At 37.4% G+C, this 27,815-nt stretch overlaps 1 protein-coding gene across 1 annotated transcript in view; it reads left to right on the forward strand.

The window, feature by feature from the left end:
• The first annotated feature begins 259 nt into the window (after window positions 1-259).
• PKP1 (plakophilin 1) overlaps window positions 260-27,815 on the forward strand; it is a 48,010-nt gene continuing 20,454 nt past the window's right edge. The window contains exons 1-3 of the mRNA XM_032219034.1: window positions 260-470; window positions 13,422-13,522; window positions 25,609-26,033. Coding sequence (XP_032074925.1) covers window positions 260-470; window positions 13,422-13,522; window positions 25,609-26,033 — 737 coding nt within the window. The remainder of the gene's footprint in view (window positions 471-13,421; window positions 13,523-25,608; window positions 26,034-27,815) is intronic.

A 27,815-nucleotide genomic window follows, 5' to 3' on the forward strand; every position in this document is an offset into this window, starting at 1 on the left:
ACAGCAATGGGTGTGTGCAGACATAGACAGAAGGCTGTATATCCAGTCTAGCAGAGGGCGTGCCTGCTCAATGATTCACAGGAGAGCAGAGTGTGGAGAAAGAGCAGCTGTCAGCAGAGGACCGTATGGCAAGGAGGGCTCCCTGAGATTCTACACTCCACTGAGACTGTTTTGCTGCTGATTGCTGTTTTTGCCTTGCTTTGTTTTTTAAAGTTTCAAAGGATAGGTGACATTCATCTTGGCACCACCATCTGCAACCATGCTTCACTCTCCACTGAAAACCGCTCTGGCATATGAGTGCTTCCAAGATCAGGCCAATTCAACTTTAGCTTTGCCTTCAGATCACAAGTTAAAAACAAGAGGGACAGGAAAACAAAGGGTCCAGGAACAGGTGTTGATGACCGTCAAGCGGCAGAAGCAAAAGTCCTCCCTTTCATCAGCATCAAATGCGGCAGGTCACTCCAACCGAGGTAAATATCTACCGCTACTGTGAATTACAAGGGATGCTGGCTGGGGTGTGATAACTTTGGCTAACATTGTCACTCTCCGTAGAATGCCACTGCATATTTTAGGATAATTGGAATTCATTCAAACACTTTATGTAGTTGCTTTTGGTTCTGCCTGCAGAATTGTGTGATGAAATTGGAGGAATGTCTTGCACTGTTTGGTAGGATGAGCGTACACATAAGAGTTTTGAGTCCTTGACTTTCTGCTTTGCAATTTAATGTTTGTGATGTTGCAGAAGCTCCAAAGCAGTTCCAGTTAAATTTATTAAGGCTGAAGATTTCAATCTGGACTGCACAAGGTGATTCTGAGTGCAGATGCTTCTGTTTGAAATAGAAAGTTGGGAGTACCAAAATCTGCTTAACTTTATCAATATCAAGCTTCTGTGATACTATTGTTCTTTGGCTGGAATGAAACCAACGGAGTAATTACAGGGACAGTTGGACTGATTAAGCTTTTCTAGATCTCACCAACTTCAACAAAAGAATAAAGCATTTCCAAGTTTAACATTCTCCATTAAAGTTACTAAAAATGTAATGCATAATTTTATTTCAATATTAGGTTTTGAGACTGATTGTGATTTCAATTGGACTTTGTTTATGTTTACATGGGGAAAAAGTATGTGTATACAGAAAAGTTGTATAAGTTGCACATCTATGGATGTATTGCTGAGAGTCAGATTAAATGATTTTGATGTTGTTAATTCTTTGGACCACCCTCTAAATACATTTTAACATTCCATTGATGTAGGAATTTTATATCTTATGTTTTGTGTCTATTATCATGAAACACAATCTGTAAAACCACAGGGGGAAAGCTTTATTGCCCAGAAAACACACAATTAATAATAGTCTGCACTGTTTTATGTGTATGTGTGCCTCTTTCTAATTATAGCCCAAACCTGAAAACCTGGTCTTTGCTTCCCAGACTCCTGACAGTTATGCTTAGACTTGGAAATGTAAAGTCTAATTCTGGTGCACATTAAAACATTGTCTCTGTAATTTGAAGCTGTGAAGTTTCATGGTTTCAGGCTTTTTTTTTAAAAAAATGCATTTAAAATATAAATTTTAAAATAATGTTTAAAATATGTATTTATGGCAGTTCATTGTCCTGGTTCAAATATATATTTATAAGGTAATATAGATTTTCATCACTCAAGTTGTGAAGAGCTTATGCTTAAGTCTTTTCACGCTGCTGATTACAAACACAAAATTATAATAAGCAATAGAGTTAATTGAAATCCTAGCAAAAGGCAGCCTGCTTAATGTTAGCATAAAAGATTGCTAGTGATCCTCAGGGAAAGCCAATAAGATACTATTTTCTACAACACAGGACTGTTAACTGAATAAAATAAGGATTGGTAACATTTGTCTCAATGTGGGATTGGCTACCTTCTCAGACTTGAAAGTTTTTTGCCTGTCAGAGTAGTCACCTTGGGAATTTATTTATTTTTTTGGAAGGAAGGAAAACTAAGAATCTATGCCTTTAAAGGCTTGAAGATGATTGGTCATCTTGTTACATAATTTTCAGGATTTTCCAAAACACTTTAGCCATTCTCTTTGAAAGACAATTTAACCTTTATTCAAGTCATTTTCCAAATGGAGAGCTCTGATTTTAAATCTTATTTGTATCCAATCTCTCAATACCACTACTCTGAATTTGGTACAAGGTGTGCTGGATCTTCTGCAACTATAGCTTCAAATAATGCTACCTCAGAATAGTATATTCCACTCAATAGTGAATTCCCTGAAATATAAAACAAGGAATTTCTGACTAAAGAAAGTCTATGGTGGGCCTTGAGTTATGTGTGGTTGTTTTAATAAACTGGATCATAGTATTTAGAAGATATTTTTTGTTGTTCTAGAGCCAATTCTGTTGATTTAGAGAACAGACCTTTTTTCAATTTCAATATCTTTGCTGAAGCAGAAATAACTTCTGAAGAAAATTTAGTTGCTAAATAGCATAAAAATATGGGGAAGTAGCAAGTCAGCAAGACATGGATGAGGAATGGAGTTTCTTGAATTGATTTGGTTTTTCATTTCATAGATGCTACTTTTGCCTGTGAACTCTTTATTTTGGCTAAAAAAAAATCCAGTAGAAATATCATTCTGCTCTTAGTAGTTGTTCTACATTCAGCGAAACTTCCCAGAACTTTTTATTGGGAATGTGACAGTTTCATATCACCATTCATCCAAAAACATATTAATCCCAAACTGAAGAAAAATGTGATTCATTCTGGTTATGAATATCAAACTTTTATTATTTGCTTATTCTGGATGAGCAACAGGGAAGGATTGCAGACACCATCAAATATCAGGTGTTGTCAGCCTTGGCTTTGGGTGGCCGGATTATCTCTGAGTTTACCTCTTGATGTAATATGGTGTCAGATAGCAAAATTACACACAACACAGATTCTTTCTTCTTCTCCCCCTCCTCACTCTCTTGCAAATGAGTAATAGGTTTTGAAAGCTAAAATCAGAGGGAAGGCTCCTTAACCTAAAACAATCCTTTGGTTACTCCACTGAAATTGTGAAAATCACTTCCCCAGTGTCTTTTCTCCCTGGCCTGATAAGTTAAAAGAGGGGATCCATGCATGTTTCCCCATGGGGACCTGAGCAGGGGTTGTGGGATAGGGTGGGAAAGGATTTAAACAGCCTCATTTTCATCACTAGTCAACTTACAACTACCATATACCAGTGTCATGAATCACTGGGGTTGTGGGAAAGGATTTAAACAGCTCCATTTTCACCACTAGTCAACCTACAACTACCATATACCAGTGTCATGAATCACTGGCATTGAATGTTTGTCAAGCCCACACATTGATTCCTTATTGATCCTGGAAGCCTTTTGTTTTTGGGTGTGCATCCTTCAACCTATTGCCATTGTGTGATTCCTGTTGCTTCTCAACCTGCATAGATAAATATTGACCTAACTCAGGTTTCTAAAAAAAGGACTGAAAGGGGAGAGAGAGAGAGGGAGGGAGGGAGGAGGGAGAGTGTGTCTACTCTATAGTACAGTTCTTATTTTCAGCTTTGTTAGAGGACATTTTGATGTCTTCTTCTCTATAGAACCCTAGTCACCAAGTTAAAAGCCATTTGGGACACAATTAGAAAATTATCAGAAAATAATTTGATATCACAAGTGTTTTTTTTAGTAAAGTTTCCACTGCATTTATAAGGCACATTTGGAAGATGTTGGTAGAGAAGTTTAATTCTAATGCTTAATCATATAATAAACTTACAATTTTTATCTCAGTTGGAAAATTGCAGATATTTTTGTGGTGTATGTATGTGGAAATAGAATGTTGTGAGCTAAAGAGTATTTAGACTTCAGAACAATTAATTGCCAATCACATCTTTAATTATTTGACTTATTGCAAGAGGAATTTAGATTGTCAAAAGCTGTGAAATACTGGATATATATATATATATATATATATATATATATATATATATATATATATATATATATATATATATATATATATATATGTGTATGTATGTATGTATGTATGTATGTGTATATATATATATATATATATATATATATATATATATATATATACACATACATACATACATACATACACACACACACACACACACACACACACACACACACACATATATATATATATATATATATATATATATATATATATATATATATATATACTGTATATATAAACCCTTCCCTGAAAGTAAGCCTCCCCAAAAATATTACAATGAAGCAGCACTCATGAGGTGACCACACTTGCCACCTCCTGTACCTCAAAAATAATAAAACCTCCCCAAAAATAAGGCCAAGTGCTTATTTCAGGGTTCAAAAGAAAATAAGACCCTGTCTTATTTTTGGAGAAACACGGTGTGTGTGTGTGTGTGTGTGTGTGTGTGTGTTTATGTATTCACACACACGCACACTGATATAAAAAATGTTTGATTTCTTAATTTGTTTTAGAAGCACGAGCAGTATCTGGAATTCTCTAGATTCCAGATACTGGAAACCATTCAATCACTTTTTTAAATATTCAATATATGGAACATATATGATCTTAAAATAAGGTTAATTCAGAAAAAAGATTTGTTTCATGTCTATTGGCAACCTCAGAAAATATTTCTAAAGGGCTGGCTTCAACTTTGTTATGACAGAAGTACAAAATGATTGTGGGTGTACCACCACAATATAATACGGGGTTGCCCCAGAATTATCTATTTAGGTTTAATATTCCTTTAGATAGTCAATGTGATTTGGGGAAATGAAAATACGATTTAAAGATGCAAAACTATGAATTATATACCAAAGATTTGGAATTTGTCAGTTTAAGAAGAATTGTGGTTCCTGAGCAAAAAAATAAAAAACAAACATTTTTTATGATGGATAAATACTGCTGCCCCAATATACAATTGGGTTCACATTGTGCTCATAGTCTATCGATTAGCATAATGAAAAGTCATATGGGTATTAAAAGTCTGTGTGGTTAAGGTTTAATACACTGCTGTGTGGTTAAGGTTTAATACAATGCTTAAAAATGTCTGTAATATTTTTCTTGTTTTTAATCATCTTTTTTCTATACAATAATACAAAAAAGCATTTATATATCAGAAAGAGCTCTGAATATATGCTCTGATCTTGAAGACTAAAGACTTTCTAAGACTGATTAGCTTACATTTTCAAGCTATTATTAAGCACATCATTTTGAAATGTAGACTTATCTCAAAAAGAACAGTATCCCAAACTATTTATTTCTGTCACAGAATGAAATAATTTATCGATATCTAGTCTATAGTCATTTTGAATATAAATATATAGTCATTTTGAATATAAATATATATTCCTTCCAGCTTTTTCCCTAGTTGTTAAATCTTACAAATATTTGCATTTAAATTCTATGAACAATTTCTATTGCACATATTTTTCCCTAAAATGCTAAAATGCTCTGACTCTATATTAAAAATGTATTTCGATCTTGATATTAGTCTTAAAAATATGATTGGCTGTTTTGCATAAAAAAATTAAAACTCAGCAGAATCTTCCTGCATAACTCATTTTTATTTAAATAATAAAATAATGAAATGAGAGATTTGCCTCATTTAAAACTATCGTAGTCACAATCAAAATCAGGATAGAATAAGTCTTTTTAAAAGGCAGCCATCTACTTTGTATTTCATATTACAGCTACTTGTGAGCTTGTAAAATACCTCTATAGGTTTTCCATTGGCAAGAAACAAAATTAAATCTTTCTGTAAGTTTCTAATTTGCTTAAAAAGTACCAAAACCAAAAGACAGAGGAAGAAGAATTTCAACTGAACTGAATATTTGAGATGTGTTATTTATGACAGGCTAGCATTTTCCACATTACAAAATATGTTGTACAATTTAAAAGGCTCTTATCAAGTGAACTTACATCTGAGGAGCAATAAATTACGAAAACTGGATAGTCATTTCAGTAGAATTCTGATGAAACTAATGATAAGTAACTACAGAAAATAACTTTAAACAGCTTCTCTGCCTGATAAATTGTAAATGTAATACAAGAAAGTAGAATTAAGTTGAAATGGTAAACAATGGCCAAAATTATAAGGAAGAAGCCGAATAGACCTGTTATCAGGTATTTTTATGCAGAATGTAGTCTATATATGTTTCTTGTCAGCAGGTACATTAATGGGTTAAGCACGTTTTTTCATCATACTTCCATTTTGCAATTATTTCATATTAGTAAGCATTACTGAGCACTAATTTTGTACTCAACAGTAATTTATTAAAAACAAGAACAAATGACAAATATTAACTAATGCACAAAAATATATACTCAATACATTAAAAAATAGCAGTTCTCTCTTTCCACATAAAAGAACAATGTAATATGTAGACCAGCTTTAAGATAAAACATAAAACATATCTTCATAATTGGCTTTACATTAATCTAAATCAGTATGGAACGCAGAATTGTAAAAAGGACTGAAAATGGGTAGATTTGTGGTGGAAATTAGCATATTTTAGGTAGTGAAAGAAAGGTATTGAGAATAAATTAGGATTTTACATTTTTTATAGTTAAATAAGATATAGAAATAAAATAAAATGTGTCAATTATAGAGCCATAAAATAAAACACTTTATATAGTTATAAAACAATATCAAGCTAAATAATGTGGAATAATGCTAAATAGTATAAGCCATATGGTTTTAAAGGGTTTTTATTTTTTCTCCTTTTTAGCTAGTCACATGTTTTTATAATATTGCTAACTTTTGTTAAAGATTACCAATCCATAATTAGAACATATTGAAGTCACTTTCTATATTACACTCTGGCAATTTTGTGTTCAGCATATTTATTTTTTTAATGTCAAAATGTAACCGAGATGCAGCAATCTTCCTTTACTGGCACATACCAATAACACACATGAGTTTAAGTATATTGTTGACATGCATATACATAGCCCCAAATAAGTGGTTATTGTGCTTCTTTGATTTTACAGAATGAGCTAAACTCATGCTTGAATCTCAACTATTGAAATAAAGGGAGGTTAAATGCCATTAATTTTTGTTAGAACTTGTTGATAAGAAGCAAGATCTCTTGTTTCTTTGACCAAAACCTTCTTGTTTCTGTGTATAAATTGCAATGTAATATTTAGTCATGCATTATAAGACACAGAGTCATAAAAGAGATCAAAATTAGGTATAGATTGGTATATGAAATCAGCATTTCTCTTGTCATTGTCTTTTTTTATTGTACAGATTTGCATGATTTTAGTGCTGGACAGACATTTTTCTTCCCATTTTTCTTTATTTTCTTTCATTTCTCATTTGGTTTGAATTGAAAGAATTTTTACATTCTTTCAAAGAAGAAAAGAATTCTGAAAAAGTCCTCAAGAATGGATTGTGGTATCTTTGCATGTACTATATGTAGTTACAAGATGGCTAACAGGTGCATGAGAATGTTCTGTCTCTATTTGTTCAATCATCCCTCTAGCAATGTATGATGTCCCTGACTTCCCACGCTTCAATTAAATCCTAGGGATGAGGCGACGAAGGAACTCCTCTGTTTGAGTGTTTTCAGTAGTAGTGCTTGAACATTTGGGAGGAGTCTTACTCTTAAGAAATTATTGGAGTCTGCCCAAAATTTAATGGAATATTTAAAAATAATATTCATGCCTACCTCTATTATAGATGCTAATTAATAACATTACTGGTAATATAGAAATATTAATGATATAATAATGTTGATGATATAGTAATATTGCTATAATACATTTTTCAGCCCAAAGCAATAAAAAAAGAAAAAACAAAACTATAGAACTTTTGGTCCCATTCAGAAGAGAAAATATAAGTAGACTACTAATTTCAACTGGTTTTCAACACTGTTGATGAAGAATCTTGACAACACTTGGAGGTATAATCGAGTTCTTTTCTCCATGAATGTTTTTCCCAGGAAGAATCACCTAAGGCTACTATTTTGTTTTGGCTAATAGTACTATTAGTAGCCTTTTAAATATCTATAGAAAGTAAATTATAAATAGCTTTTCTGTGAACAAGCAGACAAGAAGTATAGGTTTAAAAAAGCCCAAATTCCTAGCTCAAGAAGAAGAGGAAATGTTGAAACTTTTTACATTTTTTGAACTTTATGAATGCTGCTTATGACTTCAGCTGCTAAGGTGCATCTCTGGATGCAATGTATAAACTGAATTTCTTTGTGTATTTGGAAACAATCTGGCATAATGATCTCACAGTGCTTTGTAAAATGGCACATTGTAGAGGGCTTTATTGGGAGCTTGGTTTGTATAGAACACCTGAGTAAGTAATATAAGTCCAGGACAAGATAAAGTTAAAATATGTATGAGGGGCCAATCTGGATCAGTCACTGGGATCAGACAAAACCTCTGGTCCCAGTGACTGCCCCAGATTGGATCCTGCAACATTATCCTGGGGCAAGTAAATTCATCTTCATTCGTAAATGTATGAGACTCAGCATGGGTTGAGTCTAGACATACAAGCCTAGAATAAAATAGAAATTACATAAAATATTTATAACATACACTTTCAGCTTAAATTAGATATTTAAAAAATATTTGATTTCTTTTATACATTAAAAATTGTGATCAATGATCCAGTCCTAAACTGTTAGAACTGTTGGGTGCTCCAAAAATCAGCCAATGTCATGTGTTCATATAGGGCTTTTAAAAGTAAATAAAAACTGATAACACTATCCTGATAGCCAAAAATGCAGAGTCTGCTTGCAAATGATCTGCTAGTTATAAAAGTCAATGGATGCAATGGAAAAAATGGAACTAAAATTAAACATAAAGAATTCCAAACTAATGACATCAGTATAATAACCAGCCTGAGAAATGACAATGAAGTTATCAAAGTGAGTAGTTTCTGCTTTTGAGGATCAACCATCAACAATAAAGGAACCAGCAACCAAGAAAAAAACTGCAGAACCATAGACAGCCAAGAAGTCAAACAAATAGATAATGGAAAAATCAACTCGGGTTATCATTCAAGGCACAAATGAACATGCTTAAGTTTTCCTACTTTGGACACATTACGCAAAGATTTATCTCTCTGGGGAAGGGTCTAATGCTGACGAAGAGGAAAGGTGGATAGATAAGTAGTTGGAATAGGCATTGAGCAAATACAGAAAATCTAAGCAATGAGTCAAAGGGAAGGACTTTGGGAAACAGCATGGAGAAACATACCTTTTCAGAAAGTAGAAGTAGATGCTTATCTATTTCTATACCATATTAGGGCTTCTGAATCAAGTTAGTATATTGTTGACTTTTTAAACTTATTCTCCATATGCCCATGCTCTGAGATGCCAGAAAATGAGATAGTGATGGCTCATAGTCTGATTTTTTTTCTTTAGAGCTGTTAAGCAGTATTTATCATGTATCTGGCACATACTATATTAGCATTTACATGCCCAATTGATCCTGTCAAACATTTTGGGGACCTGTGCCAAAGTTTTGCAAAAGTGTTCTGACCCCTGTGTGTTTGGAGATATAACTTTCTTATTTGTAGTAAACAGGTTTAACATAACTATGTTCTAGAAACATATTTCTCCAAGGGTATGGTTTGAAGGAATGGTGGTAGTTAGCTGTGCATCTACAGATGTAAATTATACAAATACAGGAGAAAAACCAGGTACAATAGTGCTTACAGCACAGGTAAAGTTGTCAGCCTATAATAACCTCAGGGTTAGGTCATTCAGTTCTTTGATGGATGTCTTTATTGCTTTAATGTTTTTAAATTGTTTCAATTGTTTCATAATTTTAGTTCTAGAATTGTAAGTCTTATAGAGTCACTTGGTTGAGTTGAAGAGGGAAGAAGGGAGAAGTTAGAATAAACATAATTAAAAAGTAACTACAGAGTAAATTAGTGTCTTCTTCTTCTCTCCTCCTCCCCCTCCTCCTCCTTTTTCTGTATATCAAGCATCAACAACCCCTGAAAGAGCAGATCCACAACATGGGACAACTCCTGGCCTCAAGTTACTATCAGATAGGCAGATAAAGTCTATGTCTATACCAGTTACCCAGATTAAGATGGTGTGAAAATTGTGAGTCTCCTGCTTATCACTACCCAATGGAATAATACATGAGCTAGCTTTGAAGATTATTTGAACACTGCAAATGGTTCAAAGTGCAGTGGCCTGCTTATTGGTAAATCTGATGTGCCAACCACATAAGACCTGTTTTGTGGTCATTGTTTTTCTTACTAACAGCTTTTCAAGTGAAATATTCAAGTGAAATATTCATTTTAACCTATAATGCCCTGCAAAACTACTTTAGTTATTTAAAACTCGATGGGGAGATGCAACTAAAGTTTTGCCATTTCAGTCCCCATATTTTGAAAGGTTTCTTTCATAAGATTAGGTTAGCACTTACACAGGTGGCCTTCTGAAAACTGTTGAAGACCAAATGTGACAGCAGACTTTTGGTGGATGAAAATTGTTCCATTGAGCCTGTTTGTATTTACTTATTTTTATTCTGCTTTTACTGATTGATAAGGAGCCCTAGTGTTGCAGTGGTTAAAGTGCAGTAGTGCAGGCAAACCCTTCACACAGTCTGGAGTTTGATCAGTTGAGGAGATGACGAGAGCCCGAGAAAGGAGTCAAACACGTTTTCAGCCTTGAGTCTCTTCGTGCACACACAAGATCTAAATTTAGCCCAACTTGAATTCCACTGACTCTTATCTACTGCCAATTTGCTTTGACCATTAGTAGTTCAGATTCTTGTAGAGAGTTTAAACTTGTAATAAAATCTTATATCAGGGGTGAAATCAACTTACCTTCGCTACCGGTTTGCAAATGTGAGCGCATGCGCGCGCCACCTTTGCACATGCACGGAACTTTTTGCACATGTGCAGAGCGTCAAAAATGGGACATGATGACGTCCAGGTGGTGGGCGGGCATCACACCACCACCGCTACCGGTTCACCTGTACCAGATATAACCATCTGAATTGCACCACTGCCTTATATACATTTGAACTGCCTCAGTTTCCTGATTTCCACACTTGACACTCAGCCTTCCATCCTTGTGAAGTTGGTAAAATGAGGGCCCAGATTGTTGGGGCAATATGCAAATAATGCTTACATTATAAAACATTCAGAGAGTATTGTATATAAGCCTAAATGCTATTGCTATTGCTTTACAGTGTGTAGGCACAGTTGCTATTTTTCTGATAATGAATTTTCAAGAGTTGTTAATATTGCGGTGGTATCATAATATAATAAATATAGCATAAACACAATATCTATACAACACACCTATAAAACAGCCAGATATTGTAAATTACTTCAGTTTGCAATTCTTGTAACCTTTGATGGAAGTTCATTGCTTAGAAAGTTCATTGCTTTAACCTTTAACCTTAAATGCTATTCATTTCCTTTAATCAGATTTTGAGTGTCTCCCACTGAGGCACATTGTCAGTGAAACTTTTGGAAGTCTACTCTTTATTGCTGAAGTGATGAAGACTTTGATTCAATATTTCTATATTATAATATTCCATGGCAGTCAAGGTGGTATAGTGGTTAAGCTGCTGGACTTCACTTAGGCAGTGAAGCCAGATAGGTGATTTTAGGCCATTTACTCTGACTCAGCCTAGGCTGGGAGAAAAGATATATATATATATATATGTATATATATGTGTGTGTGTGTGTGTGTGTGTGTATATATATATATATATATATATTTGTGTGTGTGTGTGTGTGTATGTGTGTGTGTGTGTGTCTATCTCTATCTCTATCTCTATCTCTATCTCTATCTCTATCTCTATCTATATCTATATCTATATCTCTATCTCTATCTATATCTATCTATCTATCATCTATCTATCTATCTATCTATCTATCTATCTATCTATCTATCTATCTATCTATCTATCTATCATCTATCTATCTATCTATCTATCTATCTATCAATCTATCTATCTATCTATCTATCTATCTATCTATCTATCTATCATCTATCTATCTATCTATCTATCTATCTATCTATCTATCTATCTATCTATCTATCTACCTGACCTGCAGAATCATAGCTAATGATCCATAACAATCAATAAAAAGCCCTTCATCTTGTAGTGGATGATAATGAAGATTATTAATAATTATTAATAATGATAATATTGTGCTGCACATAGGATCAGAAAAACCTATTTAGGATAAAAGTGGTCAATATGTTATTCATGGGCCTATAACAGCACATCTTAATGGTATCTATGAAACATCCACATGAGAAAAGCACACTAACTATAAATTAAAATAGCTTGCATATTGAATATTGTGAAATTTTAGCAAACTCAATATGACATTTAATGAGTAAGATTATCAAAATCTGATATGATTTTTCTGCTTTTAAAATGCTGAAAATTGTCGAGACCTCTGGCATTGTCCAACATTAATCCTGATGTCCATTATTTGAAAAATATGTCTTTCCATTGATTTAGGGACCATTCCACAGACACTGTTTTTTCATAGTGAGGAGTAGTGGTGAGCAGATGAAGACAATTCACCAAGATTCAAAATTGTTTCAATAAAAAGACATGTCTTTGGATGTCTTTGTACCGGCTTCTTCGTATAAGATCAATAGCTAACAGGAATATAATAAAACAGTTAAATGTAATAAATGTCTTTGGTTTTTGTTTGTTCATTGTTTCTCCTATTGCTAAGGCTGCCCACTTGCCAACTAATGGGCAATTATAAAAGGATTAAAAACATCTAGCAGGAATAAAAAAGAATTATAGCAATGAAAACAAATGAAGGCACACTCCCTTGAGGGATGACAGGCTCAAAAGACATAGCATAGGTTTGCACATCATACTTCCCCCGTTTCTGTGGGTAGAGCCAGGTTTTCAAGATACCCTGAAAGACTGCAGAATTAGGCCATACTGACCTTCAAGGCATGGCTATTCCCAATGTATTACTTTCTTTTGAGGGGCTGGTTAACCCATGGTTAACATATTGGTCAGACTGGCAGAATGCTACTTAAATAAATAATGGAAAATCCCACTTGACAGTATATTCAGAATTCAGTAACATAAGCATAATCAGTTTAATATAAGTAAGTTGGCTATGTTGAGTGGTAAACTGAATCATTTGTCTACAACAGATAGGATCATTTCATTACATTATCTACTAAAATGTGGTAAAATTTCAGAATTCAGTTCATCTCCTTGAAATATGTATATCTTTAAATTTATGCTTCATATAACATGTGTCCCATGAACTTTGCCAATAGCTTCTTATGTAGGTTTTTTTTTATATCATAGCCACATGTACAACATGGTAACATTTCATTTACGTCATTTGTTCACTGATTTTTTTTAGCACAAAGTGGGCAACTGGGTCAAATACTAAATCAAAATCAGAGATAAAAATATTTTTTTCCCATTCATAATATTCTTGCTGTGTTTGCAGGTTCGATGTATGATGGTTTGTCTGATGGCTATAACTATGGAACAGCTCGTGGTACCTACTATGCCAAAGCCCACACAGGAACAAATAACTGGGGCAATACGGTAAAGTTTTATGTTTGTTTGTTTGTTTATTTTGGTCATATGGTCAGGAATAGGAAACTCAAATCCTTTTTAGGCTTATTTAAAGCCATGTTGAGAAGGACTGGAAGATGGAATGGTTAGTTTGTTTAAAGACATAATCAACAGTTTTCTGATGATTGAAAATTTGATTTTGTATACTATTCCAGTAACCAGAGTCTTATTTTTCTCTGTAGAGAATCTTTACAATTCTCTGTGTATTATATGTTGCATTTTCTAGTTGTAAGGCCCTAATGTAGATTAAATTAAGGCATTACTTTATAGAAAATAGAAGGTTTTCAGATAAGTTTCTCTTAAAAGCATTGCAATTCTATACTTTTCTTTAAATGCAGTCAGCATGTATAAGCAAGGTGTTAACTATGGAAATCTATAATTATCTTGCTGGCTGAAAATCTTAGTGATTATAGTTCTAATGCATCTGTAGAGTGGTAAATTGGGGAAATTTGAAAACCAATTCAAAGACCAACGATAATCCCTTTGTGTTTCTTAATAATTCATTTCTAACTGGATCTTGGAATAAGGTGGAACTGGGGATTTTTAGACATAATAGACATTGAATTCTTTGTTTCTCTAAGCAAGCCAAATGACTAGATTTAAAGATATTTTAGGGAAAAGAGATAGAAATTGATATCAATGCAGGTATATTGTTTCAAAGAAATTAGAATGCATAAGATTTTATTTCCTGATTAATCATAGTTAGTCAGTTAAAATATTAAATGACTAAAGGCTACATCAAAATTGACCAGACTTCTAGCATAAGCTATAGCTTATGTTAAACATATAACATAAAATATATAAACATATAGATGACGTTTGTAATCTAAAAAACCATTGAATTGAGCATAGTAGCTGTCTTAGATAGGCAGCTTAGATAGCAGATGCTCGGATGAGGCCAGTGCAAACCTGTTGCTAATGTTCTTTCTTTGGTGCAATGGAAAATTGTATCAGTAGGTTTGAAGTCAACAGCTTTATTCAATTAGACCAGCCTCCTCCTCCTCCTCCTCCTCCTCCTCCTCCTCCTCCTCCTCCTCCTCCTCCTCCTCCTCCTTCTTCCTCTTCCTCTTCCTCTTCCTCTTCCTCCTCCTCCTCTTCTTCTTCTTCTTCTTCTTCTTCTTCTTCTTCTTCTTCTTCTTCTTCTTCTCCTCCTCCTCCTCCTCTTCCTCCTCCTCCTCTTTCTTTTTCTCCTTCTCTTTAGAATGGTTCTGGGAAATAGTCTACATCAGGGGTGTCAAACTGGCAGCCCACAGGCCAGATGCATCCCACAAATGGGGAAAACATCATGAAACATCACATGACAGCAACCTGGCGCAGCGAGTTTGACACCTGTGCTCTGCATTGTAATCTAGGATTTTTCCCCAATGGATATTCTAATCAGGAATACAGGATGGCTGCTTTGAAAAGTCAACAAGCCATCTGAAGCTTTTAAGACTTTGATGTATTGGCTTGAACTTTATACTAAAATAAAAAGAGGATGAAAACCTCATGCACAGTTGATTAAAATATAAGGCCGATCAACTCAAGATTCATTTAGATTCAGAAAGAGTTTTCATGCTTATACATATGGACACTACCCATCACCCCCAAGGGGCTGGAAAACTTTGAGTCAAAGGCAACTGAACAGCTTCCAGGTATGAAAAAGGAAACAATTCTGTCTGTCTAGAATTAAGCTGTCAGAGAAAATTAAGCTGTCAGGATATGAGCCTGTGAAAACTATTTGGTAGACTAAATACAATAGGAGATGCCTTTACTGTAATATGAAACATTATGTATTAGTCTCCTAGTGAAATGTATGTGGAACTTGATGTCCAGGATATGCTCTGATTGCAAATAGTTGAACAAAAATAGCTTTTTGGGTTTGGTAGGAAGTTGCAAAACTAGGATGTATGGCAATCAAAGTTAGAAATAGAATGTGCTAAAATAATTGGAATATTAGGGTAAGTGTGGTGTAAGTCTGTGTGTGCGTGAAAGAGAGAGAAAGAGAGAAAGGAGGAAACAATATTAACTTAATGTCCCTTCAAGCCACCATCTTTTTAATCAATTCTGGAAGAAAAGAACACATAACAAATAAATGAGTATATGCTAAATTGTCCCCATGTCTTCCAGAACTGAAGTAGAAAAGTTATCAGTTCAGTGAAAAATGTAAAAGATAGGTATGTATCTAGCAGAACCATGGTATTTAGTCTTATTTTTGTTGGTTTTTCAAGTTTATGTGTTCCATTGGTGTGCTATAGACTGGGATGAATTCTTTTGGCAAGCAAAGTCAAGGGTGTGTGTTGTACTCTGGTGGTAAGCCATCTTATTTTATTACCTTGGTTTTTCCCTCAGGCCTACTAGACACTCCTTCTCAACGTGTTCGTGCAAATGTTTTAACCTTCATACCATCTGCTGCTGGAGAAACAAACCAGGAAGTTTTTTTAATCAAATGTTTCTGAGAAAAGGCTGCTGGCCTACCTAAGGGAATTAGAAACACTCAGCACAGTTTTCAGTTGACATCTTATTTGATGATCTGCTGAGTTACCCAAGTGGTGTGGCACTTCACTTTCTCAGTTATACAGGGTAGAGAATGAGAGCAAATTGCTTCCAAAAATACATAGTGACCGTATTAAAACAACATTAAAATGCTGCATACAGCATATTATTATGTTTCGTAACTGCTTTGGGAATCATATTAGCCTTGTGAAAAATCACTGTAGGCATTATCTACTGAGGTGTTAAGTGAAGCTTAATTCATGAGGTAAAAAAATGCTGGACTCTATTTGGTTGGGAAAGTGACCTGGATTATTTAGATGTAGTAGATAAAGCAATTTCAGCCCTACGCACTATATCATTATTGTTAATATCAGTGGTGGGTTTCAAATTTTTTTAGAACTTCTTCTGTAGATGTGGCCTGCTTTGTGGGAGTGGCTTGCCAGCCATGTGACTGGGTGGGAGTGGCTTGGCAGTCATGTGACTGGGTGGGCGTGGCCAACTTGTAAAATGTGGTGAAACTCATTTAACAACGCTCTTGCTTAGCAACCAAAATGTTGGCTCAGAAACTCTGGCATTTGAAGCATGCAAGTCTTAAAGCTGTCAAGTTACAAGACCCTTGCACCCCTAACCCTTTAGAAAAAAAAACCAGGGGTGTTCAAACTTGACAGCTTTAAGACTTGCGGACTTCAACTCCCAGAATTTCTCCTCTCGCTCTTCATCTTGATGATGCGTGGATGGGTGGGGGAAGGGAGCTGGAACCAGTTCTAAACGGTACTGTAGATTTGTGGAACAGGTTAGAACTGGCAGGAACCCACCACTGATTAATATATTACTAAACTCAATGTTCCAATGAAATCAGAGGATTGCCAAGAATACACACTAATGTTATACTGATTTAACTCTCTTTGCCGTTTGGAATATCCCACCTCAAGAAATGAGGTGGGGCCTCACTTGGCTGGACGTTTGGAAGACCCAACTCACTTGCTGCTCATAGAGAAGCATGCAACCATGGGGTCAGTTAGTGCCATTACTTTTTAACTTTAATCATTTTATTTCTGTTTTAATTGTCTCCTTTATACAATATTTATAGGAGCGGGTTGTTTACATTTTAATTATACACTTCCCAGAATCATTCTGGGAATGAGAGGGGCAGTCTCCAAATAGACTCATATTTGGATATATAAATATATTTATAGTTATATAAATAAAACAAATAAATAACTAAACTAATAATATCTCAACATTGCTGGATTTCCCTGCTTATGATAAGTGTACCTTGTGATAAAAAGTTGCATTTATGTATTAGATTTTATATTTTAGGTTTTAATTTAAAAATGAGCAGTAAAGAGTATTTTTCTGATTTTTTTTAATAACAATGAAATCAATGGCATCCATTCAACAATGCTGAAAGATGCCTATTTTTCAGAATTATGTTTCCAGCACACCTTTCAACTGACAAGCACAATCCAGTTGGCCTAGAAGTTATTACATTTTATAATAAGAAGATACTTGTATTCTAAGTTTTAAAAAGTAGGTAGATATATCATAGCATCCATATCAACTGATCGTTTTACAAATTGACAATTGAATTCAACTTCAGAAAAGGAAGCAGATTCTGATGCTCCTCTGCACCCTTTCCCTACCTCCTCAAAATGCCCTTGAAGACAAAGTATGTTGGATTCACCACTCCAGATTGCTTCTTGATGTAGTTTCTTCAATATCAGATATGTTGAATATCAGATACGAGTAACAGATGTGTCCCTTCCATTAATTTCATTGTTGAGCCTTTTTTTCATAAACTGGGCTGCAATTGGAGAACTTTTGATAGCAGCCCCCTTCCTTTCTTCCTTCCTTTCTATCTATCATCTATCATCTATCATCTATCATCTATCATCTATCATCTATCATCTATCATCTATCATCTATCATCTATCATCTATCATCTATCATCTATCATCTATCATCTATCATCTATCATCTATCATCTATCATCTATCATCTATCATCTATCATCTATCATCTATCTATCTATCTATCTATCTATCTATCTATCTATCTATCTATCTATCTATCTATCATCTTCTATCTTCTAATTTTAAAACTGCCCATCTCCCATACAGAGGGGCTCATTGTCTGGAGAAATGGAGCACTGCAGTCTACTTCTTAAACTTCCTATTACCTTGAAAAATGTGCCTATACTTTTCCAATTGGTTCGAGGTTCATTTTATTTATATGCCGCCCTATTTCCGGCGGGACTCAGGGCAGTGCACAAACCCAAGGAGGGGAAGGGAAACACAAGAACTACAACAAAAAGTACAGGGAATTTAAAACAACCAACAGCCACACGATTTGAGAGGGGAAGGGAACTCATCGACCCCAGGCCTGCTGACACAGCCAGGTTTTAACGGCTTTTCGGAAGGCCTGGAGAGAGGTGAGGGTCAGAATCTCTGTGGGGAGCTTGTTCCAAAGGGCCAGAGCCGCCACAGAGAAGGCCCTCCCCCGGGTAGTAGCCAGATGGCATTGGCTAGTAGACGGAATCCGGAGGAGGCCTAATCTGTGTGATCTAATGGGTCTTTGGGAGGTAATTGGCAGCAGGCGGTCTCTCAAGTACCCAGGTCCAATACCATGAAGGGCTTTATAAGTGACGACTAGCACCTTGAAGTGTATCCGGAGACCAATCGGTAACCAGTGCAGCTCGCGGAGGATAGGTGTAACGTGGGTGTACTGAGGTGCACCCACAATCGCTCACGCGGCTGCATTCTGGATGAGCTGGAGTCTCTGAATGCTCTTCAAGGGCTCCATGTAGAGCGCATTGCAGTAGTCCAGTCTTGAGGTCACGAGGGCATGAGTGACTGTTGCGAGTGCCTCCCGGTTCAGGTAGGGACGCAATTGGTGCACCAGGCGAACCTGGGCAAATGCCCCCCTTGTCACAGCCAACAAATGATGTTCTAAGGTCAGCTGTGGGTCCAAGAGGACTCCCAAATTGCAAACCCTGTCTGAGGGGTGTAAAATTTCACCCCCTAGCCTGAGTGATGGAATACTAGCCAAATTTTTGGGAGGGAAACACAACAGCCACTTGGTCTTGTCTGGATTGAGCGCAAGCTTGTTAACCCCCATCCAGACCCTGACAGCCTCCAGGCACTGGCACATCATGTCAACCGCTTCACTGAGTTGGCACAGGGTGGACAGATACAACTGTGTATCGTCCGCATACTGATGGTATTTTATCCTGTGCCGCCGAATGATCTCACCCAACGGCTTCATGTAGATGTTAAACAGGAGGGGGGACAGGACCGAACCCTGTGGGACCCCATATTTCAGGGGCCTAGGGGTCAACCTCTGCTCCCCGACCAACACCGACTGCGACCTGTCCAAGAGGTAGGAGGAGAACCACCGAAGGACGGTGCCTCCCACCCCCACCTCTCGTAACTGTCGCAGAAGGATACCATGGTTGATGGTATCGAAGGCCGCTGAGAGGTCAAGAAGCACTAGGACAGCAGTTCCTGACCACATTTAATCATGTTTTTATTAAGTCTTATTAGGTCTCCGTGGTCTTCGTGGTCTTCATGGGCCAGCAACCAACTATTTTGTTGTTCCAGTTTATAATCCAGAATTTTTCTATCGCCACCCCCCTCCACTGTAAGTCTTGTCATGGACATGAACTGCAGCATTTCCTTCATGCTGATGTTTGGTATTAATGAGGACTGGGTCTTGCCAAAATCCTATAAACCAGTTCCGATTGCTGCAGGTGCACCCTCTCCCTTCTGGTCATTATGCACTGCCCTCCATGGTCATTTTGGCTTTAACTGGAGAGAGATTCTGTGTGCCAAGGTTTTTGCTTATACAGTGCTTCTCTGGTGCTGGTCAGACATGATGCAGGTGTAGAGCTCTTCTAAATAATATTCAACATGTTTTCTTTTAAAGATATATTTACATATGATTAAAAAAGAGGACTAATGCTGTGCTATACAGATTAGTTGAGACTACAAGAGAATCATATTGTAACACTTGTATTGTGGATGTTCTAGATACTTTCATTACAGATTTTCCTTTTACCAGCAAAGTTTTATGTGTGGCCATACTCATTTCTAGCATTATTTGGTGGATAATAATATTTGTGGCATTTTATCTTCTGCTGACATTTTCATACTCACTAGTGACTTTTGAGTGATGTTGGCCACAATCACTAATTGCCACTAATTGTCATTCTGTTCCCCTTTGTTCAGCTATAAATTTGGATGCATAAAAAAGAGAAGGAATGAGAGAGGGACTCTGACAATGTACCTCGAGAACTCTCTTTTATTTACTTCCCCATGCATACGATTGATTGGCTGGTCTTTTTTTTAAAAAAAACATGGGTTTTATATTCCTCCGGTGCTGATGTCAGAAACATCCAGTGTGATAGATTGCTGCCATGGAATATTGTAGCTGAGCTGTTATTCAGGGGACTTGAGTGGTGGCTATAGGCTCTCTCAAGGGAACCTGCCACAATCAGCCAATTTCTCTCTAGAACGCGTTAAGGTGACCAACTAGTGTTGGGTTTCCCATCAGCAGGCGATGCTTAGTGGGAAGAAAAAAAATCCAGGGAATCCACCAATGACTTTCTTCAATTTATCCTGTATGAAACCTGTAAAGGCAGCAACATTGTTACAGAGCCAAATTAGAATTGGGTTGTCAGCACAGTCCAATTAACCTTGGAATCCTTTTCTGCTGACTCAAGAAGAAGAACACAGATGAATAAAGCCATGAAGAAAAGCCCTATATATTGGTTGAAAGAGATTAAAAAGCAGTGGCAGCTAGGTTTATTTTATAAGTTAACATGTGTTTTTATTCCAGTAACGAGGGATGTCAGAAACAGCAATTTGGCAGAGATGTCTAGTCCCTGGGGCATTAACTGCAAACAAAAGCTAGCTATTATGTTCACATTAAAGGCTAAACATATTATTTGTGTGCAACTTCTGTTTTCTTTTGCAAGTATCCACATCATGCATCTGGAAAGAGAACAAACAAAAAAAGGTGTGCACAGATATGTATGCATCTACATAGCTTATTTTGTGTTTGTGGGAAGAGATTGCATTTTGGAATGAGAAACTAGTTTTCATTACAAATGAGATATTAATATATTCTTTTTCCCAGTAAGTCTTGGGAATTGTGGATGCCATGTTTTGAGTTTTGGAAAGTCATTTTTTTTGTTCAACAAAAAAGAGGCAAGTCAGTGCTAGTACAGACTGGGTGGGGTGCAACACTGAAAACATAGTTTGTAGAGAGATGGAAAAACAGCTTGGTTTGTGTGAAAAGAAGCTCATTATCAAAACCCTTTTAGAGTTCTGTGTCTCATTCTTTTTCAAGAATCAAAGTGGCTTTTTGGTATTTTGTATTGTAATATGTCATTATTGGTTGGTTTTTTTTCAATATTTGATCTTTAAAATGGGTTACTTAAGATTTTTGAGTGTATTAAGGGAGACCACTTTTCTTTCTAAGATTTTCCAAAGTACAGGGGACAATAACATTTTTGTGTGCTTCCAATTCAGTGTTAAATTTCCTTTTACCGTATATACTCGAGTATAAGCCGAGTTTTTCAGCCCACTTTTTGGGCTGAAAAAAGCCGCCTCGGCTTATACTCGAGTCTACAACTGGATCCGGCAGTGCTGTTGCCTGTTGGAGGAGGAGGAGGCGAACCAGCCTGCCACCGCCGGCCACCGCCACCCCGCCGCTCTTCCCGCCCCCTTCCAAGCCCCACAGTCCAGCGGACGCAGCAGAAGCAGCCCCGGGGCTCCGCTGCCGCTCCCTGCATTTTGTGGACGGGGTCTCGCAGGAAGGAATCCCCTCTCCAAGGGATCCCTGTCCAGAAAATGCGGGGAGCGGCAGCGGAGCCCTGGGGCTGCTTCTGCTCCGTCCGCTCCTCTCTGCTCTCCTGTCGCCAGCTGGTGGGGCTGACCCTGATCCATAAACACTGCCGAATTCAGCCTTGGAGCGAGCGAGCGAGCGAAGCAGTGGGAGGGGGAAAGGATCCCTGTGAAGCCCTGCGGCCAAGGAGCGCTGCCTGCTTTTAAAGAAAACCTGGAAGGGGAAGAGGGCGGGTTTTTTCCCCCCTCCCTTTTTCTTTTCGTTCCCGTGGCTCAGCCTCTCCTTTCCTTGGGGCCGCTGACCTAGGAACCGCATACCAGCAGTTTTTTCAGGCTGCTCCCAGATGGGAAGGGAGGGGGATTGTAAACCCCTTCCACACTCTGGCTCCTTTTCTTTCCTCCAGAGTTCGGGCTCTCTTTCTTTCTTTCTTTGAAAGAGAAGCCCAAATTAGCCAAAGGGGGGAAAGCGAGCGAGCGAGCGAAGCAGTGGGAGGGGGAAAGGTCCCTGTGAAGCCCTGCGGCCAAGGAGCGCTGCCTGCTTTTAAAGAAAACCTGGAAGGGGAAGAGGGCGGGTTTTTTCCCCTCAGTTGTGAGGGCAATGCTGCTCGCGACTTTCCCCTAAATGTTGGAGAAAACTTTTCACCGCTGTCCTCCTCAGCTCATTTGGGAAGGACGATTGTAACAGGTTGAGATTTCCTTTCAAAACAAAACAAAACCAACCCCTCCCCCGGTCCCAATGTTTCAAACAACCCCCTTTCCTGCTGGGAAGAGCCCAGCCAACCCCCCGTCCCTTCCCATTCGAAAGGGAAGCTCGTATCACCTTCTAGAGAAAGTGGCAAATGCCCTCCGTGACTTCCTTGGTTTTTCTCCGGGCTCTGCTCTTCGGCATTGCCCTTGGGGAAAACTGCCGCGGTTTGTTTCCTTGAATATATTAACAGGCGCGTGGAAAGCAACTAAGCCAAGGAGCGTACGTAGTCCAGCCAAGTGAGTCTAGTTTCCTGGGGTCCCTTGCTCGCTCGCTTTCCCCCCTTTGGCTAATTTGGGCTTCTCTTTCAAAGAAAGAAAAAAAGAAAGAAAGAAAGAGAGCCTGAACTCTGGAAGAGGAGGAGCCAGGGTGTAGAAGGGGTTTACAATCCCCCTCCCTTCCCATCTGGGAGCAGCCTGAAAAACTGCTGCCGCGCCACGCCTGCGCCCCAAACAGAGCTGGGTCCAATCAGCCTTTTCCCCCCTTTTTATGCCCTGTCTCAGTGCTGCTTGCACTCTTGTATTTTCCCCTTCCTCTTACGTGCCCTCCTTGGTGCAGCGGGCTAACGCTGGTGAAAGGAGTGGGGTGGACACAACTGGTAAATTATAAACCACAGATTTTAATCCTATTTAATTTTTAATGGTATCAAATTTAGCTATAAAGAAGAGAGAAAGAAAGAGGGAGTGTGTGCACAGGAGTGTGGATTTTCTAAAAACCCCATTGAATCCAGAGGAGGGAAGAAAGAAAGAAAGAAAGAAGAAGTGTGTGCACAGGAGTGTGGATTTTCTAAAAATCCCATTGAATCCAGAGGAGGGAAGAGAGAAACGACAGCTCTGATGGTGATGACTGTGAACTCAGTGATGATGACAATGTCTATGCTGATAACCTCACACTAGCTAATGCTGAAGCTCTGTTTGGACATACAGATGATGGGGAGGAATCCAGTTTTGAAGGATTTTAACTCTTATGTTTTAGCTTGGTTGCTGAATGAGCTAAGGTTTTTGTACATTTAAAGTTATTGTTGATACCATATTGTTTTTATTGACCCTATTTTCCACTTACAGAGCTAGTTATTTATTTATAAATAAATAATATTTATTTATTTATTCAAAAACATTATTGGTATCTATTTTTATTTTTGAAATTTACCGGTAGCTGCTGCATTTCCCACCCTAGGCTTATACTCGAGTCAATAACTTTTCCAGCTTTTTGGGGTAAAATTAGGTGCCTCGGCTTATATTCGGGTCGGCTTATACTCGAGTATATACGGTATGTAGAAACGTGAAGTGTATCCTGAAACCACTACTCTGAAAGTTAAGCATAAACTCTGAAGTTCACATAGCTCTTCTTTCAATGGATATGTTAGGTTAGATTACAACTGAACTTCTCATTGAATGGGGGTGGGATGGGGAGTATGGATGGATATATTTTCCAGTAACTGGCAGGTATCAAAATTTCAACAAGGCTACATTTTTGCCTACAAAATGTAGGCAAATTTGAATGAGCAAATTAGGCATTTATTAACAAAAACATTCTTCAAGGGGTAGATTTAAATCAGATCTTCCTTACCAGATACCTTCCAGATGTGTTAGAAAACATCTGTCAGAACTGCTAGCCAAGCAGCATGAAATGTGTACAGATACAGATACAGCTAAGATATAAAGAATCCTATGAAACCCCCTCAGATGCTATTAAATACTTGTAGAATTCCTGTGCCCGTATGGCAACAGTTATTGTACTAGCATTCACATTTCATTGTCAGCAGGGGTGGGTTGCTGTTAGTTTTACTACCAGCTTGCAACCCACATGCAACATGCATGCGCTGTTCAATGTAAATTGTTCTGCACATGCACAGTCACTAAAAACCAAAATGGTGGTGGCCCACCAGTGTGAAAATGGGCATCACATTATAGTAAAATAAATGAACAAAGTTAAGACTAAAATGGATCCATAAAAGATTATTTACAATTTCCTGCCCTCAAAAACAAAGTTATTGATTATTATCATATGCAGAGGATCTTGCATACTTGTGGATATTGCTGAAGTATATCCCATAACAATTGCTCACAAGTTAGGGCTGATGAGTCTTTAATGGCAATAGAACATATGAAAAGACACATTTCATGTTTCTTTGAGGTTCTCTAAAACCTGTGATAAATATCTATAAAAGTAAATGTAAAATTTCATTTGAAGTTTTTGGGAAGTTTGCATTAGATTTCAGTGATAGGAAAATAAGGTGAAAACTGCTTTGAGCAAGTAAATGTATCCCCATTCCTATTACACTGACATAAAAATAGAGGAGTGAGGGGGATCTAAGGATAATACAATGCAATATCAACAACAATATTGGCAATCCTTAGAGGTGGTAAGAAATAATATATATTCTTATGCAGGACTGTCTCTGCCAACATGGAAAGCCATATTTTGTTTTTTTTGGGGGGGGGAGGTGTGAAGACAGCAAGAAGACTAGATTATGACAAGAACTAGTGTTTGAAAGATGCAACAAAACTTTGCCAATTTATGCTTCTATTGCAACAACCCCCAACCTTTGGTCACCAGGGATCAAATCCATGGAGAGGGGATTTTTTTCTGTGGACTGGAGGGGATGGGGTTTGCGTGCTGCCTGCATCCCACAGATGGGGCTTTGCTTGTTTGCGCAGCCCATTTTCTGGCATGCCATGGACTGGTGCCGGTCACTAGACTGGGGGTTGGGGACCCCTGCTCTATTGAGTGCGGTGACTATCCATCATGGAATTGTATTTTGAAAATATTGACTCTCAGATACCATTTCTAGGAGCAGCCTGTTTTTGACTGGTACCCCTTATTCAGCATGATTCATTATTGTTCATATCAAAGTAAATGTTAATTTCGTTGAGTCCAGCATCCAATTTCTCCCAGTTTTTTTCCTTTGTCAATCAGATGAAGAATAACATTAATCAAAGACATTTGCTGGTTTTCCTTCCCTTCTGCCTTCTTTCTATGTCCATCAGATGTACAATGGAACACTCAAAAGAAATGCAGCTGAGAACAAACGCTACAGTTCCTACAGCCAAATGGACGGTTGGGGTAGCAAGCATTATAACAAGATCTGTAGTCCTACACATGCTGGCAGCGACTACTGCTTTGTGCAGAACATGAAGAGTAGTCGGAGTGAGCCAGACCTCTACAATGACCCTCAACGAAGCACACTAAGGAGAAATCAGAGTGGAAGCCGGATGAATCACAAGGCCAGTCTACATCGTAACAGCCTCTACAGCAATACATGCAACACCCAGGAAGGAATTACAACCCTAACAAGGTCAAATAAGAGAATTCCAATCCGCACCCCCTCTTGCACATCTAACAAGCAAGATGCAGTCTATGCCCAGCCTGTAGCCAGCAAGCCTGATGCAATCTACGGACCAGGTCGCTCCAAGTAAGTCTCTGTGCATGTTTTGTCTGTGCGGCCCAAGATGTAGGAAATTATGTGCAAGTAAAGACAGATAAACAGCATAAGGAAAATTCAGTTGGAGCATTTTGGTTTCCATCACCTTGAAAATAATAATAATTAATAATAATAATCACTCCAGAACCTTCATATGACTTTAATAGAATTTGTCTGAGATAGGAAGACATTTGGGCTACAATCCTAAGCACACTAATTAGGAAGTAGTTCTATCAGAATTACATGGTGTTGGTGTCAGTTATGTATAAAGAATCCTTGAGTAAGAAAACAAGTGGTATTCATATTTAAGAGTAGATCAATACTGTTGTTGTTTATTAATATATTACCCTGCTACACCACTGATAGCTGAATGTTTAGCACCATGATTCAATGTCTAATCAAGGATTGAGTTCTTCCAAAGAAAAACTACTTATAAAGATCTAAAAATTCCAACAGGATTTTTATTTTATTTTTACTTAACATATTTAAAAGACCTCAACCATTAGAATAAAAAGAAACTCAATAATAATTTGTATACTCTTAGAATGTTTAACCAATTCTGAACACTAACTACTCATGAACATTGGATAGTGAACTATATGGTTCAGCTTCTCTTGTGGAATGCCCACCTAAACAGAACATAGAGTTTACTATAGTTTTATGTACAAATGGAATCATTAAAGCAGCTATGTCTTTCTCCAGGTTCACATGACAGCATCTAGAGGACTGTATGATTGGGTTTGAACATATTTCTAGAGACAGCTGGAAATAGTTTCTGAAGAAACAGTGCATACTTGAAAATGGTTGCTTTAACTATTTGGAAAGAGATGACTTTAATACACCCATATATGTTCTGCAGCAGTTCTGTGAAGTAATTGCATGCTAGATTTAGTTTCATCTAACTATTTTAAATTAGAAGATGTAGAGACATGCATATATGAGCCAGCATTGGAAACCTTCCTGAAAAAGAGGTGGATGATAGTAGGCAAACTGTTCTGTTGTAATAAAGTGTATTAGGACTATTCTATGTGCAGTAGTGCAAGTGGCATGCTAGAATTTAAAATCGAGCAGCCTTCCAAAACCTCTCCTTAAGAAATGATGATTACAGATCCAGGTTCCTATTAGAACAGAGTTGCTTTCGTCTCTTAAACTACTGTGTGGGAAACACTTTCCTCTGCCAAACATCTTTCAGGAGTGGCCCCTTTGGAGCACCCTTTCCAATTGGGTGTGGTTCATCTTGTGAAACTGGTCCAGATTGGGGAGTTGTTTGCCTTGAAGCACAGGCCTGGCTGGTGACTCTTCCATCCAGTAGAACCGGTTCCTCTTTGGGAGCTGTTTCACTTCTAGAACTGAGACTGCTTGGTCCTGTACCATAGTGGGAATGGGATGGAATTAATGTGATTTTTTTTAAAAGGGCATCGTGAGTGAGTCACTTTTGAAATCAGCCAGAATGGAAAGTTCATTTTATATATTACTTTCTGTTGAAATAAATAAATAAATACTTAGAGATGTGCACCCACCCCAGGGATTGACAGTTTAATTCTTGACAGCCAAGAGAAGCGGGAGGATTTTTTATATATGTATTATTTTCCAGGTCAGTTGAAATTTGGAGGTTCTATTACAGAGATTTGCTTAATAGATGGAGCAGGGCACAACAGCTTAAGGCTGGAGTAATGAGAAACTGATCAAAATTGAAATTTACTCAACTCAAAGCCTTGCCTAACTCTGAGTACAGAATCCAGATAATGAGTCTAGCAGTTTCTGCATGAAACA

This window comes from Thamnophis elegans, chromosome 5, assembly GCF_009769535.1.
Source record: "Thamnophis elegans isolate rThaEle1 chromosome 5, rThaEle1.pri, whole genome shotgun sequence".
Classification (NCBI taxonomy): Eukaryota; Metazoa; Chordata; class Lepidosauria; order Squamata; family Colubridae; genus Thamnophis; species Thamnophis elegans.